At 36.0% G+C, this 18,458-nt stretch overlaps 2 protein-coding genes and 1 non-coding gene across 4 annotated transcripts in view; 1 reads left to right on the plus strand and 2 right to left on the minus strand.

Annotated features, from left to right (window-relative positions):
* The window catches only part of LOC106670180, a 26,321-nt gene continuing 7,863 nt past the window's right edge, over positions 1-18,458 (plus strand). The window contains exon 1 of the mRNA XM_014400275.2: positions 1-58. Within this exon, the coding sequence (XP_014255761.1) occupies positions 36-58 (23 nt within the window). The 5' untranslated portion in view covers positions 1-35. The remainder of the gene's footprint in view (positions 59-18,458) is intronic.
* LOC106670179 (ATP-binding cassette sub-family E member 1) lies at positions 12,661-16,965 on the minus strand. 2 transcript variants are annotated; one of them, XM_014400273.2, is made up of 8 exons: positions 16,715-16,965; positions 14,714-14,930; positions 14,220-14,643; positions 13,968-14,154; positions 13,788-13,909; positions 13,100-13,697; positions 12,808-13,042; positions 12,661-12,745 (listed from the first exon to the last, which is right to left on the minus strand). In XM_014400273.2, the coding sequence occupies exons 2-8, from the start codon at positions 14,924-14,926 to the stop codon at positions 12,698-12,700; spliced, it is 1,827 nt and encodes a 608-aa protein (XP_014255759.1). In that variant the 5' UTR covers positions 14,927-14,930; positions 16,715-16,965; the 3' UTR covers positions 12,661-12,697. The 2 variants fall into 2 exon arrangements, with proteins under 2 accessions (XP_014255759.1, XP_014255760.1); XM_014400274.2 differs by lacking the exon at positions 16,715-16,965 and adding an exon at positions 16,459-16,480.
* Trnan-auu lies at positions 18,133-18,206 on the minus strand. The gene has a single exon. It is a non-coding gene; the product is annotated as a tRNA-Asn (tRNA).

An 18,458-nucleotide genomic window follows, 5' to 3' on the forward strand; every position in this document is an offset into this window, starting at 1 on the left:
ACAATGGTGGAAGGGGCAGAGGTCATTTGTGGATCATGGGGAAAAGAATTATTATAAGGTAGGGAAGTGGATGGTACAAAGGACAGTATTATAAATAATTGCAATTAGAACTATCGCCTTGTGAGGTTACTGGAGCAGAAATATTATCATTTTTGCCCTTTACCAAAAAAATTTATTCTATATTTTTTGAACAAAAAATACTTTAGCCTACTTTGCTACATTCTTCAGTCATAAAATTATTATTATTCTATTTCAATAGAGCTAGAATTTGCTCGCCCGATTGATTGATTTGAATTGAAGTTTTTCGTGTTTTTTTCACAATTCGTAGCCTTGCCTTGTATTAACAATTGATATTGAAAGTACAACTTCGTACCTCTTCCATTCTGATGTACCTACTTTTCAAGATTCCTTTTACTTCTTGAGCCATGAATCGTATTTATAAAAGATATGTATCTAATCAATCTAGTTTTTGTCGTTCAGATGAAAATCCAGAAGGCGAACATTAGCAAAATTAATTATGCCTTACCGGGTGGTCGCGTAGGTGCTTCGTGAATCAAATTATCAGTTCTGTTTTTGGTAATTAGTTCAAGGATCGGGTGGAGTTGCAGATCCGAATTGTTTTATACTGTATCAGCATATTATAAAAAATGTTAATATGTCTTTAAAAAATCTGTTCAAAAAAATTTTATATGGAAATAAAGTCTGTTCGCTTGCTCGGCTGCAATGCATTTTCGATTCGTTACAAAACCATTTCAGATTAAACGGATTTTATAACCCATATATTATTTTAATCTTACACGCGATACATTGAATGTCTAATCAAGATATACCAACTTCGTGTCATATTTGTTTAATGCTTCTTTACTAAATAACAGGAAGTATCATCCTACGCCTATATCTCAATGCTTTCAAAAAAGTTTTGCTAAATAGAACCTGAAAAAATAGACATTATATCAAATCACCAGTTTGGATTCAGAGCCAAGTACTCAACCTACACAGATACATAGAATCACTGATATTATATAACTTTTGCCCTCCTATTTTTTGGAAAGATTGTTCCAAGTTTAACCACAAGACGAATACTCTGAGTTGTTTGAAATAAAGGCTGGGGTACCACACGGTAGCATCCTAGGCCGAGTGTACAACTAACCTACCTCTGATGAAAAATAACTGTGGCAACTTACGCTTCCCTCACAGTCGAAAAATGTATCCATAGATCCACGATCCGACTGCCAATGGCATTCAGCAGTATCTATCAGGTTGGTCAAAATAAATGACCTGAAACCCATACATATAAATTCATAAATAGAAAGTTAGTACTCAAACTTCGGTGGCAAAGTGGTCCCTTCCCAGAAAAATCAGGGAAATATTTAATCATCACAATAAGCAAAAATTAAATTGGAATACACATATCAAAAAGAAAAGAAAAAAACCTGATTTCAAATAACGTCAATACAAAATAAAATCTTTCAATTAATTAATCTTTATGTAAGGTATTGGTTGAGATAAAAAGCCAGTGTCACGAGCGGGATTCGAACCCACGACCTTCGGCTAAATACGCCGCTGCTCTACCACTTGAGCTATCGTGACCTCGATCCACTCGGACCCAAACTTCCCATCTTAACCTCACCTCTCGAATTTTCCCTCCTTTTTGCCATTTTTCAAAAATTCAAAAGGTACATAAGGTACATCTCAACCAATACCTTACATAAAGATAAATTAATTGAAAGTAGTTATTTGGTGGATCGGACCTCGAACTCGAATGGACAAAATAAAATAAGACTTATAATCACATATTACAATCTATATGTATTTATTATTTGTTTATTACTAAAATAGTCATTGTAAAATTAATATATGGTATCATTTAACCAATTTTAATAAATAAATGTATTAATAAAAATATTTAAACAATTAGTAAAACAGACTTCTCTTCCTTTGTGAAGCTACTTGCTAGTTAGATCATACATTGAAATGAAATACAAAAAAGAAATAAAACATTCTATTTTTGCGTAAGTGTTAATTGAAAAATTGTTTAATCTGGCCAGAGTGGTTTCAGTTTCACGCAACGGTTCAGACACCGGATTGAAAATGGGAGAAAAAAAGAGATAATCGTAAATGTAGAAATAGACGACAGAAACTATCGTTTTGTTCAAATTTAATCAACCGCCTTGACAAACCAGTTATCCGAACTTTTCACACCTTCTTTTCCTAAATTATTAAAACGCGACCGATAGGTGCTAAGTCCAAGCCTGCCCCAATTTCCCAATAAAGGCCTTGGACACAAACGAGCATTATCACCCGTTTGGACAAAGTTGCCACCGATGAAGCAATATCCCGGCCGAATTCTAATGGCTAATTCTGACTTATTCTAAAAATTGCCGCACAACATGTGTGAGTGTGTGCTCATTGAGTTAATTTGTCACAATCTTTCACTTTCATTCTCCTCTTACTTCATTAATTCTCTCTTTCTCGCTTTTCTTTATCATCCCGCACTCTCTCACTCTCTCTCTCTCTCTCTCTCTCTCTCTCTCTCTCTCTCTCTCACNCCGTTAATTAAGTACTCCCACTATCCAAAATGGGGAGAAATATGTAGCCAAGTGGTCGCGATTTTTATAACGGCTTGTTCATTTACTATATTATTACTTTCTACGGTTTATAAAAAGCGGACTGTTTTTCTTTTCGTTTTTCTGCATTTTAATTTTATTATTTTGGTCTGCCTATCTTTGCTGTTTTGTGCAAAAGAAATCTCACAATATTTCAAAACTGTTGCAAAATTCGCTTGAATGCAGTTGTAAATTCGCGTTGAAATGTGGCAATGCACTTTTGGGCGGTGAAGAATGAAGAAACCACAAAACGAAATATTTGAAAACTGTATGCGCTGGCAGATTACACAGCGATAATTTAATACTTTATTTTTTATTATTATCATTTTATAGTTATTTAAACAAGAAGTCAACTTACTTTGTTTTCCTTCTTATCGAACAACTTTATTCATTTTTCTGTCTGATTCAATACCCCTATTATGTATTCTAAAGGGTTCAATTCAAACATTCCTTCGAATATTTATGAAAGGTATTGGTCGAGATAAAAAAAGTCAGTGTCACGAGCGGGATTCGAACCCACGATCTTCGACAAATGAAGATATACTTTATAAGAGCTTTCGTGAAGATATACTTCGGTTTAATTATTAAATCCATTTCAGTTCTTGGTCCGATTGACCAATAAAAATAAAAATAAAATTTGATAAAAAAGTCAGTGTCACGAGCGGGATTCGAACGCGGGATTCGAACCCATGATCTTCGGCTAAATACGCTGCTGCTCTACCACTTGAGCTATCGTGACTTCGATCCGCTCGGACACCAACTTCCCATCTCAACCCACCTTTTGAATTTTCCCTCCTTTTTGCCATTTTCCCGCTCGAGCCATTGACTTTTTTATCTCAACCAAAAACCTTAATTAATTGTATTATGTTTAACCTTTTTTGACGGTGTGCTAGCACGTAGCCTAACCTCTCGAATTTTCCCTCCTTTTTGCCATTTTTCAAATGCCGTGTAATCTATTTGATTCTCGTCGACAAATGAATTGGAGAGCTTTCGTGAAGATATACTTCGGTTTAATTATTAAATCCATTTCAGTTCTTGGTCCGATTGACCAATAAAAATAAAATTTGGTAAAAAAAGTCAGTGTCACGAGCGGGATTCGAACCCACGATCTTCGGCTAAATACGCCGCTGCTTAAATACGGCTAAATACGCCACTTGAACTATCGTGATTTCGTGAAAAATGGCAAAAAGGAGAGAAAATTCTAGAGGTGAGGTTGAGATGGGAAGTTAGTGTCCGAACGGATCGAATTAATTGAAAAATGTTAATTGGTCAATCGGACCACGAACTGTAATGGATTCCTTCGAATTCTTAGCTGAAGAACAGACTGACACCAGAATAAAAAGAAGAAAGAACGGTAGCAAAGGAGGCAACTAAAGCCAGCAGTAAGGTAGCAGCTTTTAAGGCCCGAATAAAATAGGTTTATTAGGTAATTTTGTTTTTTGTAAAACCCAACATTTAGGGTTTTTAATTGTAAGCCTACCACCACCACCTCACGTTATTTTTTCGTACCGACTCTTCAGGACTTCACGATAAATTTCATCGTCGTCTTTTTTCTAGCAGGATAGATCACAAGTATGTATTGTTTATGTGTACTTTTACCGTTATGTTTATTACAACAAACTTATTTTAATATAAAACAAATTAAACGAGATCAGAAATTCACGATTTTAATAAATTTAATAAAAACTATTTAATTTTACTGGTTTGAAAGAGGGGGCGGTAGCCGAGTGGTTAAGGCGTCAGACTCTCGGCTAGTAGATCCCGCGGTCGTGGGTTCGATCCCCACCGTCGCCTCTGGATTTTTTCTGACGCCTAAGGGGACCGGTGGCCGCAATTGAAATAAATTGACACTGCACTCATCAATGGAAGTAGCGGGATCAGATCTCAGCGACCCTGAATTTTGGTCCCAACTCACTTCAAACATGAGTTTCTTCGATGGAAGAACACCAACACACCGGGGGCTCAAATTCACACTCATGTTGTGAGCCCCCAAAAATGGAGCCAGGGATAAATTACAATAAGCTGAACAGCTGCAGTGCTCAGGAGGGAACTCCTCCAGTTCCTGGAATCCATTGTTTAAAAAATGGTTTGAAAGAAAATTCACTAAAACATCGGAAAACCATCTAGTGATAGATTAAAATTTAACTAACCATTTATTATATGGTTTTACTTTATATTTACTTTATTTTTTATTTGATTTTATTATAATTTATTATTTAATAGTTCCTTATATCATCCTCTGACCTCGCGGAGGGCTTAAGGGTATAGAACAAATAAGCGATCCGATTTCGTCTTGTGAAATAGAATCCCATTCTTCAGCAACGATTTCTATTTTTTATCATTTATCATATCCCATAATTGCTCTGTAAGATTCGTGTCAGGAGAACGTGCTGGCCGATTCATTATAGTAATTCCTATATCCTCCAAGTTATGGGTGACAACTGGAGCTACATGCGGTCGAGCACTATCTCTCACAAGCTCTCTCCAATAAATGGAGCGAATGGGACCACAGCACCAGAAGAACTTCCTCAATGTGCCTTAGTATTATAAAAGTAAACAACAAGCTGTTAATGTTGAACTTAGCTTTTAAGTCAACTATTAACCTTTATACCTAGTTATCATGGAAAATAAACAAATAAATACAAGTGACCGGTTCTTTTTGTCTTTGAGTTATAACAACTACAATAAGTTTGAAATATTTTACAAAAATTATCTAAATTACTTAAAATATTTTCCTTAGCACCTAAGACCCATTGACAACACTCAGTCACGAGTATATATTCACAATATATTCTGAGTCAAGGAAGGAAGAGTGATAGGTATTCTGACGGGCCACTGCCCACTGAGAAGATAACTCTACGTAATGGGTATTCTACCAAATCCCTTTTGCCGTTTTTGCAAAATAAAAGAAGAAACGGCAAGGCACTACCTCGCAGAGTGATAGGTATGCTAGGTCTAGATTTGAAATCTTTGAAGGAGCGGACATCACCAAATCACTCCCCGAGATAAAATGGTTCAAAATCTTGGGGTTTGTGAACAACTCCAAGAGATTTATGCAGGACACATGGGCCGACCAAGTCCCGGACCTTTTAGGGACGGGGTACGAGTCTACCCCGGTATTTAACCCCTCGGGTCTTGGTCGCCCACGCTGCATAATATATAATATTTTGAGCTAGTATCACAAAAACAACTTTCATTTAAACCCCCTTGTACGTATTGGAATTGAAATAGATTTGCTATAAATTTAACAAAAAGAATATTGTATATCAACATATTTAATTATGCATTAAAAAAAAGCATTTAACTAACGTGCGTGTGGTGTTTAGTAACCGTTAATTAATCACTTGGAGATCGTGAGATGCGCTCTGATGTAACATAGGTTTAAAAAAACATTACCTTTGTCGTGTATGTGGTGATTACTGACCGTTAGTCGAACACTTTGAGCTCTGAAGATGATCTCACTAAAGATCGAAACGTTGGCAAGATAAAGAAAATGTTTTTCTGAAACCTACGTCACGCCAGACCGCATCTCACGATTTCCGAATAATCATTATTTTTATCCTGCCAACATTTCGTTCTTTATTAAGATCATCTTCAGGGCCTGGGATTTATAAACATTTTATAATTTAAACAATGTTTATAAATCCCAGGCCCTGAAGATGATCTCAGTAAAGATCGAAACGTTGGCAAGATAAAGAAAATGTTTTTCTGAAACCTTCGTCACGCCAGACCGCATCTCACGATTACCGAATAATCATTATTTTTATCCTGCCAACATTTCGATCTTTATTGAGATCATGTTCAGGGCCTGGTTTTTATAAACATTGTACAATTTAAACAAGTTTATAAATCCCAGGCCCTGAAGTTGATCTCAATAAAGATCGAAACGTTGGCACGATAAAGAAAATGTTTTTCTAAAACCTACGTCACATCAGACCGCATCTCACGATCTCCAAATAATCATTTAACTAACTTTAATTAATATATTCAAATGTAATGAAATATATTAAATACGTGTTTATTTTAATTGGTTCAATGTGACAAATTGATAGTTTGATTTATTTAGTTAATAAATACTTTTATCAATTTTAAGATGACTTAGGTTAATAAACTGAAGATTTAATCAAAAGCTGATATATTTGAGAAAAAATCAATCTACTTTGATATCTTACAAAAAGTTTTATCCCGGTTAACTTGCGAACAAGCCGTGTTACTTCAATTCCTACAACGAGCTCGCTTATGTTGAGTTCCTCAAACTGTAGTTTATTAAGAAACCTGTTTCTGAACGATTCAGCCCACCCGATAGTGTAAGATAGTGTACGAGAAGATCGGCTCAGAAATAATTTTTTTTTTTTTAAGGTGATCCTTCCAGGTTGAAACTTTTCTGAATCCCCTTGGACAGCATGTGTCGGTTAACATAAGAAAGCACAATAGCATAAGGGTTCGGCAATTTACATTGCGCCCAGAACGGTGGCGAATCCCAAACGAGCGCTGGTACTTAATATCGGCCGGCTACAAATCAAATTAAAGTGAGGTGTGTTGTGTTACGTGTTGACCAACGCCCTCCCCTGATGTCTCAATGTCCCTACAGATTTATTGCGATCTCCGGATTTTGTTACAAATTTCACCATGTCCACCGTTCCCCGGGCTCGGCCTAGTTCTAAGGAGCATTCTAATAATGGTCGTGGACCTTTGCCCTCATATTTTCCCTTTTTTTTCTTAACCTGAGATTTTGATAAGAGTTTTATAAAATGTACACTTGTAGATTATAAATCACATTGTGTTTCATGGGATGCTGTAACCGAAAATATTATGTATACTTTTATTTTATTCAGTCCTTTGTTTATCAAATGGCACCTTACCGTTTCACCATCTGCATTAGTCGGTCTGTGTTTTTTTTTCGTTTTTATACGTACTAATGTAGAATAAAGTGTGAGAGGATAGAACCAGTATGGTCCTAAAAACGACCGAACTACAAATTTATCAAGAAATATCATGATTTGGCATAAATTCAGCATAAAGAGTTATATTATCGGATAGGTTGCATTTAGTGAGGTGAACAGTACACCCATTTTTATTGAACTAGCAGAACGGTGAAAAAACTTCTGAAAACACACTTGATCACACGGTTGCTCAAGAACTTCATATTTTATGATTTATATGTTTTTTAGTTCTTTCAATATATAGTCTTCTGTATTTGATAACTAGGTAGTAAGATGTAAGAGTAAAACGTTACATTAATCTTCTCTTGCAAAATATTCAGTGTTTTGCTCCCGCGCATTAAAACGTGAACAGTAATTACCATATATTTAAAAACTTATTACGTAAATTACTGATATTAATTGTACAAGAAATTTATTTTTTTTAAATAGTCGTTCTCCTTGTAATAGTTCCGAGAAGAAAAAAGTGGGAGCTTTGAAAATATATGAGGTCAACTAAATGCTCGGAGTTCTTGTGGTTTAACAGCTTGGACCAAACCCCTGGCGTCTCTCCTCTTCACGATATATAATAAATTTTACAGTGAAAAAATTGTCTTTTTCTAATCGCCAAATTGCTGCTTGTTTAGCTGGCGCCTGCTAGTTTCTATGTTTTTCCTTGGCCTAAGTATTTTTACAAATATTTATTTCTGAGATTTATTCGTACCTGCAATTAGGACGTTATGATCACTTTGGTCTGACAGGAGACGGATATCATAGAAAGACCAAATTACAAATAATTATTTATTTAAAAGATAATGAGGTTCTTTTGTATCCGGGCGATGCTGAGCCGAACTGTGCAGTCTTCACTTGCTGCTACTCCAAGAGGAAATGGCCTGCCATTCTTTCAGTCAACCTTAGCAGTTCAGAAAACTCAAAATAGCGTTTACACGGCGGTTTGTATACGACTTGGACTCTGCCTGTCTTATTTGCACTAAGATCGCGGTTGTCCATGACAGGTCCTCCGTCGACCTCTCGTTGTACTCTTGTTAGAGAGATACTCTGAACTGGAACGTTTCCGCAAAGCGGTGGCGGTTGTCTGGGTCGCCGATACACAAAAGTAATGACAGGAAGACGAAGCGGCTCCAAACCACCTAAACTATTCACCGGGGCTAAAAATGCTATAAAAAATATGATCAAAAGGAAATGGCAGCGTCAGTCGATTGGGTCAGCAGAGAAGCTCGTCGATTGGTTGGAGTATCTTACTCGTAGAAGAGGAATCATTCTTACACGATTAAGAATAGGCCATGTGGTGTTTACACAAGGACACTTACTACTGAGCCAAAGCCCGCGTATATGCCCGGCCTATGGTTGCTTGATGTGTTCGACTTAATTGAAGGGTGTCTTGGTATGGTATGGTGGAAAGGATACTGGGAAGCGGGGCTCGTATTCCCAAGGCACTGCAGCCTTCTGGCTTATTGTACCTTCCCAGTTGCCTAGTTTAGTCAATAGACTCAATCCTTCTTCTCAGAAGTATCAGGTCATTGACTGTTATTGCTGCAATTTGGTTCCCTGAGTCTTTTTCGTACGTTAGGTTAAACCTCCATTGAGCTGTTGCTTCGCATTCGAAGATAATATGAGTGGCTGTTTCCTCCTCCTCATTACATAATATGCAAATGGAATCATCATTGTATATACCCATGTTGTGTGGACGTTTTCTCAGAAACCAGTGACCGGTTAGTAGTCCCACCACTCCTCTGAGTTTTGCCCTCTCCAATTGTAGCAGTGTTTTTGCCAATTTTGGTGAGGGTTGTTTCATCATAAGTTTACTATGTCTAGCACGCTCAAGTTTATCCACTTCTCTCTTAGTTTTGTTTGGATCCATTCTGCGATGGAGGATTCTATGTTTGTTTTTGTTATCCCAAGGATATGTTCGGGGCCTATGTATGGTCTTGCAGATCCTCCTCTGGCCAGTTTGTCTGCTTCTTCGTTACCCAGATTTCCCCTGTGCCCTGGCACCCAAGATATCATCAGGTTGTTGTGTTTTCCCAGGTTTTGGAGATTTTGGAGTAAATAGGGTGTCTTGGTTCCTCATAAAGAGAGTGAAGGACCACCACCAGATATGAAAATTGTGCTTGAGCACCAGTGAATATTTTGGGTCCGCTGTTCGATTTTTGAAGGAAACGATTATTTTACTGTATATAGTACTTGACAGTACTTTGTTTTGTGTTTGAGAGTGAATGTATTTATAAGAGTGAATGTGTAAATTGGGAGGGTCATGGTTGAATATTGAGTAATCCATCGACCCTCAATGAGATTAGTTTGATAATATGTGTAAAGGAAGTGTAGGAAGAATGTAGGAGTATTAAGTATTCCACCCTGACATGGAATACCACCTCCCTTTTCAAGAAAATAAATTAGATGATTGATTTTTTTTTAAAAGTAAAATATGAAATACTTAAGAAATATTAAAAAAAAAAAAGCAGATGAACCAGGAACATCTAAATAACTTCTCCCCACATAGGTTAACAAAATTCATTAAATATCAGTTTAAACATTACTTATTTTAGAATCTTTCATTATTGACAATGTTTTAAAAATGAGATATCATTCACCGATTTATTATTGTTGTTTAAAAAGGTTAGCATATTGTTCAATTTATTATTGTTGTTTTCCTGTAAAACAAAAATTACAATTAATTTTATATTTAATAAAAAAGTAATCAAGTTTATCTGGAAGGTCACAACTTTGAATTTAATACATCCTTTAGTTTTGCCCACAACACTCAACTGCACTGCGGGTGTGCATTGTTCCCTATTTCAGCCGCAACATATTTCAATTAATAAATGAAGGAATAGATATATTAAATAGGGTCTTGTGTTCCAATTTTTTTGAGTACAGGGCTGCTATAGTCTATACAATACAAATAAATATCTCGTTTTGTATTTCCTTTTGAGTATAGTGAGATTGAATGTATTTATTAGCGTGAATGTGTAGTGTGAGGGCCCACATTGGAATATTACCCCCAATAAAAAATGCTATAAATAGTTACAATTAATTAAGGTTTTTAGTTTCGATAAAAAAGTGAATGGCACGAGCGGGATTCGAACCCACAATCTTCAGCTAGATACGCCGCTGCTCTACCACTTGAGCTATCGTGACCTCCATCCACTCGGACGTCAACTTCCTATCTCAACCCCACCTTTTTAGTTTTTCCTCCTTAAATAATTCCGCTATAAATAGTACTACATCAACCTTCAATTAAATTAGTTATTCAATAAAGGGTGATGGTATGTAAATAAGAAAGAATGTTTTTCAGAATGAGTATGTATTTAAGTTTAAAAATTGTGTTTGTAAGCCAGGTCAGCAGAGAAGTTTCTAGGTGGTCCTCGGAGGATCTGAATTGTAGGAAAGAGGTAATCCTCACCCGATTAAGAATTGGCCATGTGATGTTGACATATGGCCACTTATTTTTGGGCCAAAGGCCGCTTATTTGTCCAGCATGTGTCTTTGAAATGTTCACCTTAATTGAAAGATGTCAGCATGAAGAAATGCCACTCGATATGAAAATTGTACTTGAGCAAGGCAATGAGTATTTGAATGCCCTGTTTATATTTTTGGAGGAAAGTGGATTGTACCAAGTATTCGTATTTTTCATTTAATTTTTATCTATATGTGAAGATAGAATGTTTAATTGAATTTATTAACATGAATGTGTAGTGTGAGAGGACCAGTGAAACCCATTCTCATCGACCCTCATTACATCAGTTATTAATGTGTCTAAACGGTGATGAAGACATTTCGAGTAAGCCACCACTCTAGCGGAATGAGTGATTTGTAAATAAGAATGTGGGTCATCTAGACTTAAAAACTCATGCATTGGGGGCTGAATCGGCCTGGCTTTTTACTGCCCCTGAGCCTAACTTCGGCAGTGCGACAGATATACCAAGGTCTGATCCCAGTCTGCCAAAAACCATATTAGGTGATTCTCACATCTTGCCACAATAATTCAAAACATTTTGTACATGTGTGCAGATTTGAGCTTACATATATAAGTAATCAGTAACCCAATAAAATGTCAAAATAATTTCTATACAATTTTCCAAATTGTGGGAGTAACAAGCAGTTATTTCTCTTTGTTAAGCAATTTTCCTTTGCAATGATTTCTGTTAATCTCTTGATCAACAGCCTTCACGTTTTGGCTTTACAAATTTTTATGGTCAAAGAAAAACGTAAGAACTACCAGCAATTTTTTTTAAAACTTTATATCAGAAATTGAAAGATTAATTTTTTTAAATTAATTTACCATCAGGATACTCAATGTAGATCCATTTCCTAAATTTGCTATTAACTTAATATAAATTATCATAAATTAAAAATTTGAATATTATGTGGAATGAAGTTATTTCAATTAATTATTCTTTTTATCTAAGGTCTTGGTAATGATGAAAAAGTTAGTGTCACAAGCGGGATTCGAACCATGACTGTACAATAATTATATCCATTGAACATACATGGATTAATATAGTTTACTTATTTGGACATTATATCAACTGTGGCCATCATTGCACAAAACTTTTCATTTTATCTTTTAAACTGCAATTTTGATTTATCAATTCCTCACATTGACAATGGGACTTCAAAGCCATGTGTAGAAATGTCAAATTGTAAAAAATCTATAATTCATTGGATTAACAAACTGATGTAAGACTCAGAATTTATGAAAATTTATCACATTTTAGTATAAAATATAAAATTCTGTCATTGGAATCGTTGTGTATAGTACATAGTAAATATAAAAACTACAATTATAGATTAATATTTACAGAATTTATCTACTTACGTGTAATAATTTGGTTTGGAAGTATTGGCCAGTTTATTTTGATTCCATTTATTTATTATTATATAAATTATATTTTGAACATTTACTCAGTACAAAAATGATTTAACTGTAAAACAGTCATGTTGTATTAATTTAACCAATCAGCTTGACTTTGAAAATTAATTCTATTTATGCCCAGCTTTACTAGGAATTCCTGATACCAACACATATTATTCAAAATAAAAATTATGGAGGGAAAATATTAATACATAAGGTATCTTATTCCCATTATTTTATTTTAACAGAAACAAGAAGATTATCTCCTATAAAAAATATAAATATTTTTACAAAAATTAATCTTCCAAAAAGAAATATTGCCCAGCCCGTTTCTGTTCAACATCCTGAAATCAAAAATAGCACGTGAGTGAATAAAACTTAAGATGACAAAAATAAACCATCTTACTTTGACAGAATTGTTCTTGTTTATTCTGGGTCGGAAATTATTAGGGTCCCTTCTGAAAGTGATTCCCAAAAGTTCCAAGAACCGATTCATCCCTGCAAGAAGATTCTGAGGAGTGTTGGCCACAGTCTTGACGGAAGGGACTCCCTCGAATACAATAACACGGTCAGCCAGGTATGTAGCCATTATAAAATCGTGCTCGACAACGAAACCGGTTTTCTTTGCGTGAAGTATAAACCTGTAAAGAGAAAAATATTTTTAACGTTGGTTTGTAATTTGTTTTTAAAAAATTTACCTTTTAATAACTTTGGCAGCGACAAGACGTTGCTCGGAATCTAAATAAGCCGATGGCTCATCAATAAGGTAAACATCAGCTGGTTTTCCCAAACAAAGAGCCATTGCTACTCTCTGAAGTTCACCTCCTGACAAGTTTTGGATTTCCTGATCCATTATATCATCGATCTTCATCGGTTTCATTACATCCGTTACAAACTGTGGATGGATATAGGCATCTCTGATTTTATCGTGTAACAACTGCCTTACAATTCCTGTAGATTTGGGGCTAATTTTCTGAGGCTTGTAGCTGATATTCAACTGGGGCAGGTCTCCTGAGCCATCATCAGGAGCGAGATTCCCAGCCAGCATTCGAATAAAAGTCGTCTTTCCCGTCCCATTTTCTCCGAGTAATACAACAATTTCAGAATCAGTGAACTGTCCTTGCTCAATACGCAACTGGAAATTTCCCATAGTTTTCGTCATGGTAGGGTATTCGTAATGCTGCATCCTTTTAACTTCTTCTTCAGTTGCACTTTCGGCTACTTTAAATATTAAAGATTCTTCTCTGAACCGGAGGTTTTCAGTTGGAACAAACCCATCAAGAAAGATATTAATCCCTAAAATGAATTATTGTATTAAAAATTAATGTTATAGTAGACAATAATCAATTAAATAAACTGGAATTGATTAAAGTAATTAAAATGTACCTTCTCGAACTGAAAATGGCATAGTGACTACACCATAAGCCCCAGGGACACCGTACAAACAGCAGATGAAGTCTGAGAGATAATCCAAAACTGATAAATCGTGCTCAACAACAATAATAAATCTAACAAAAAATTGTTTTAATTTGTAAACTGTCATTATTTTCTCTTTAAAAAAATTACTTGTCAGGTCGTATAAGATGTCGTATCGTGTAGGCAGCATTTAGACGCTGCTTTACATCCAGATAACTAGAAGGTTCATCAAACATGAATATATCCCCATCCTGTATGCAGACCATAGCACAGGCAAAGCGTTGCAATTCACCTCCTGACAAGTCTTCAATGGACCGATCTCTAATCTTGTCCAAATCTGGCAATGAGACAAATTATAAAATAGAACTGCAATCAAGGAGAACACAATAAATAGGACAATACCGAGTAAATCACAGATTTCATTCTGATTTTTCCTTTCATCCTTTCGGTCAAGGAGATGTTGTACAGTTCCCTTGACAGCTTTTGGAATTTGGTCAACATACTGCGGTTTGATGAGAGCCTTAAGATCATCTTCTAAAATTTTGGTGAAGTAGTTTTGCAATTCTGACCCTCGAAAGTGATTCAATATTTCTGTCCAATCAGGAGGTGAAGTGTATCTGCCTAAATTAGGCTTCTGTTTCCCAGCCAAAATCTTAAGAGCTGTCGACTTCCCAATTCCATTAGTACCGACTAACCCGAGCACTTCACCTGGCCTAGGAATCGGAAGTCTATGAAGTTTAAACGAATTCTGAGAATAACGATGCGTTGTGTCTCGCTCTAAATTACTTGGAAGATTGATGATAGTAATTGCTTCAAATGGACATTTCTAAAAAAAATTTCAAATAATATAATTAATGACGTAAAATTGAAATAAAAACTGTATCTTTTATAAGTACCTTAACACATATACCACAACCTATACAAAGCTCCTCTGATATAGCTGCCAATTTGTCATTTATGCTAACTTCAATACATAATTTTCCAGTCCTCACAACAGGACAAGACCTTTTGCACTCCTGATGACATCTTTTAGGCTTGCACTTGTCAGTATTTACAATAGCTATCCTCGTTAACTTATCGGACTCATCACCACCCTTACCCCTCGGCATTTTTCTGAAAGCATAAAGAAAAAAAATTAACAACTTATAACATTTGTTTCAGAAAAACATAATTATATATACGATATAACATATATTGTGTACCCATCGACCCCCAATTTGATTATGTTTATATGCGTGGAGGGTGATGAGGAAAATCAAGTACTCCACCACTCTAACTGAGTGAATGATACGTAAATAAGAAGAATGAATGAGTGTGGAGTGATTCTAGGTTTAAAAATTCAATGGGCAAGGTCGGCAGAGAAGTTTCTATGTATCATGAGTAGGTTGTTAGGTAGTCCTCAGAGGATCTGAATGGTAGAAATGGTATCATCCTTTTCTGGGCATGTCGAGATTTACACGACACTTGTTTTTGCACAAGTAAAGAAAGGTTACTTGACTTATTCCACTTGATTGAAGGATGTTAGCATGTAAGAACGCCATCGAATATGAGAATTGTGCTTGAGCATGGCAGCAAATGGGTCCCCTGTTTGTTTTGTGTTCGCAGCATGTGTTCATGCATGGTAAGTAAATAAAAAAGTGCATTTAAGAGTGAAAGAGTTTGGATTTAGAGACTGATTGCTTTGGTGGCTGAAATGACCTGGCTGTTAATAGCCCATGAAGCCCAACCTCGGTGGTGGCTGGAATAAGACAGAGGTATGACAAATAGACTGCCAACTAGGATGGGACATTCTCGAGACCTGCCAAAATTTATTGTAAATTGCAAAAGTTGGAATTGCCAGCGGACTGTGAGAAGTGATAGGCAAAACTCTACACATATGTACATTGATGTGATCCGTTAGACTTATATAAATCAGTAATCAGTAAATCGATAAAACTACTTAGAATGTATAAATTAATCATCTTCGATAAAGATTCATATCCTGTGGTTTTCTTTGAATTTACACAGTATACAATTTAATTTTAGTGTAACACGGTTTAAGGTAAATAGCTGGCAAAAGTAATATAATCATGAGATGCGATCTGGTGTGATGTAGGTATCAGAAAAACACTTTCTTTGTCGTGCCAACGTTTCTATCTTTATTGAGATCATCTTCATGACTCAAAGTGTTTGTTTTCTGCGTAATTGTGCAATTCTTGCATGTTGTGTTGAGAGTTCCCTGAGGGACCTACATCATACCAGACCGCATCTCACGATTTCCGAATAATCATCGACTAATTGTCACTAATCACCACACAAGTAATATAATTATTTGAAATAGGCCTATCTATTTACTACTTCATTTTCTTTTCCTGGTTATATAAAACGTTTTGGACTTAATAGTTTTGACATTGATTTCTAAGTGAAGTAAGCTAGAAAATGGTAATATTGAAAAACTGACCCTCCCGTTTTACAACTTCAGGGATACAATTTTCTTTTAAAAAATGGGGTTAAATTGTTTAAGGTTAGTTTTTTTTCTGAAAGTGTTAAACTCATGTCTTTTGTTAGCTACCAAACTTTTACTGATCCCATCAGCAGGCTACATGGTTATGAAATCTGATGGCTTTAATGAGAAAAGCACTTGTTTATGTTTATAGCTTACTTTCTTTAGCCACTAAAACGTAAATAATTGCATTCTGAGCTAAAATGCACCGCGATAAAGCGATAAAATGCCATCATTTGATACGATTTGATTCCGATTAGAAGTCACTGCTGAGCGAGAGTTGAAAATTCCATATGCTGAGGACTTATCATGGCCAATCTGATGCATGTGATGAAACTTTTCAACTCGTATCAAACCAGTTGAGAAGTCCGAAGATGCACTTACAAAGCTAAAAGCGTAATTTATAACAATTTACCTTGTTTATTGACCGAACAATATGTTAAAAAACGGGTAAAAACGTCGAAGGGAGGCTACACTCTCACTGGACACACGAGAAGGGAGGCCACGAGAGCTTTCACCTTGAATCAATTTTTACACTAGAATTATTTCGCCCTTTCTTCTTGTCTGTTGGGCTAAAGTTAAAAAATTTTCCTGTTGTTGTTAATGGATAGGTATAAAATTTTGTGGTTAGCGTTTCGTTGGAATTTGGTAGAAATATACGGTTATAGTTTAAGGAAGCAGCACCAGCGACACTTCATACTTCAGAGCCACAAATCAAGCTTTTTTAAACAAATTAACTTTTTTTTTTTTAAAGAAACTTTATTAAAAAATACATTCCTACTTAAAAATTTAAGCGTTAACAAAAAAACTTTATGTATAATTTGTTAATATCTGAGATGTCATTCTTTCTTTTGAAAAATTCAAGATACTCAGTGTAGTAATTATTGTCTTCATTAGATGGTGCAATAGTAACTCAGTCAATCCTTTACTTTTTCGTATTAAACCAATCCTTCAGAAGATGCACACTAGTAAACTGGGCCAAATGGGTAAGAAATATAACTTGGTTTACCTTAATTATTACTGTTTTATCAAACTCATATCTGCACAGCAAGTACAAACATACACACGTGTACAGAGTTGAGCCTATCACTTCTTGCAGTCCACCGGCAATTCCAGCTTTTGTAATTTACAATAAATTACCGGCAGGTCTCGAGAATCACCCACCACGGGAGTTGACAGTCTGGAGTCAGACCTTGGTCTTATACTTCCAACCGCCGAGGTTGAGCTCGAGGGGCTATCAGCAGCTAAGTCATTTCAGCCCCCAATGCAGTCATTCACACTCACACTCAAAAAGCAGATTATTTCCAATCTATTCACTCAATGGAATACTTGATATTCGATCTCGGTCTTCTCACACTACATTCACTCCAATAAATACATTCAGTCTCAACACACACTAAGAACATAAAATTAAGAGTACTACGTACAATAAAAAAAACCTGTTTCCTCTAAGTCGGAACAGAGGACACAAATACTCACCGCCGAGGTTGGGCTCAAGGCTGGGAGCTATCAACCAGCTAGGTCATTTCAGCCCCCAAAGCAATCAGTCTCTAAATCAAACCCTCTCACTCTTAAATTTAATACGTTCTTTCCTATTTACACATCATTCACTCAGTTAGGATGGTGAAGTTTTTAATATTCCTCCATTATCCTCCATGCATATAACATAACTAATCTAATTGAAGATCGATGGGGTACTCAATATTCCGCCATCTCTCTCTCACTAAACATTTACGCCAACTCTCCACACACGCTAGGGACACAAAACTATCAACACTAAAAACAATTTCAATTAATTAATATTTATGTAAGGTATTGGTTGAAATGAAAAAGTGTCACGAGCGGGATTCGAACCCACGACCTTCGGCTCAATACGCCGCTGCTCTAACCACTTGAGCTATCGTGACTTCGATCCACTCGGACACCAACTCCCCATCTCAACTTACCTTTCGAATTTTCCCTCCTTTTGCTTCCAATGCTACCATTGGAACGGAAGACCCTCTGATGCCATGCTCAAGCACGATTCTCATATTGGGTGGCATTCCTACGCGCTTTAAACATGGAGCCAAGGAGTTGCACCAATCAATTAGGTGGGGCACATATGCGGGCTTTGGCTCAAGAGTGTCCGTGTGTCCTTAATCTCGTCAGGTCTCCGAGGG

Source organism: Cimex lectularius, unplaced genomic scaffold (assembly GCF_000648675.2).
Source record: "Cimex lectularius strain Harlan isolate CLEC.00 unplaced genomic scaffold, Clec_2.1 scaffold134, whole genome shotgun sequence".
In the NCBI taxonomy this organism is placed as follows: domain Eukaryota; kingdom Metazoa; phylum Arthropoda; class Insecta; order Hemiptera; family Cimicidae; genus Cimex; species Cimex lectularius.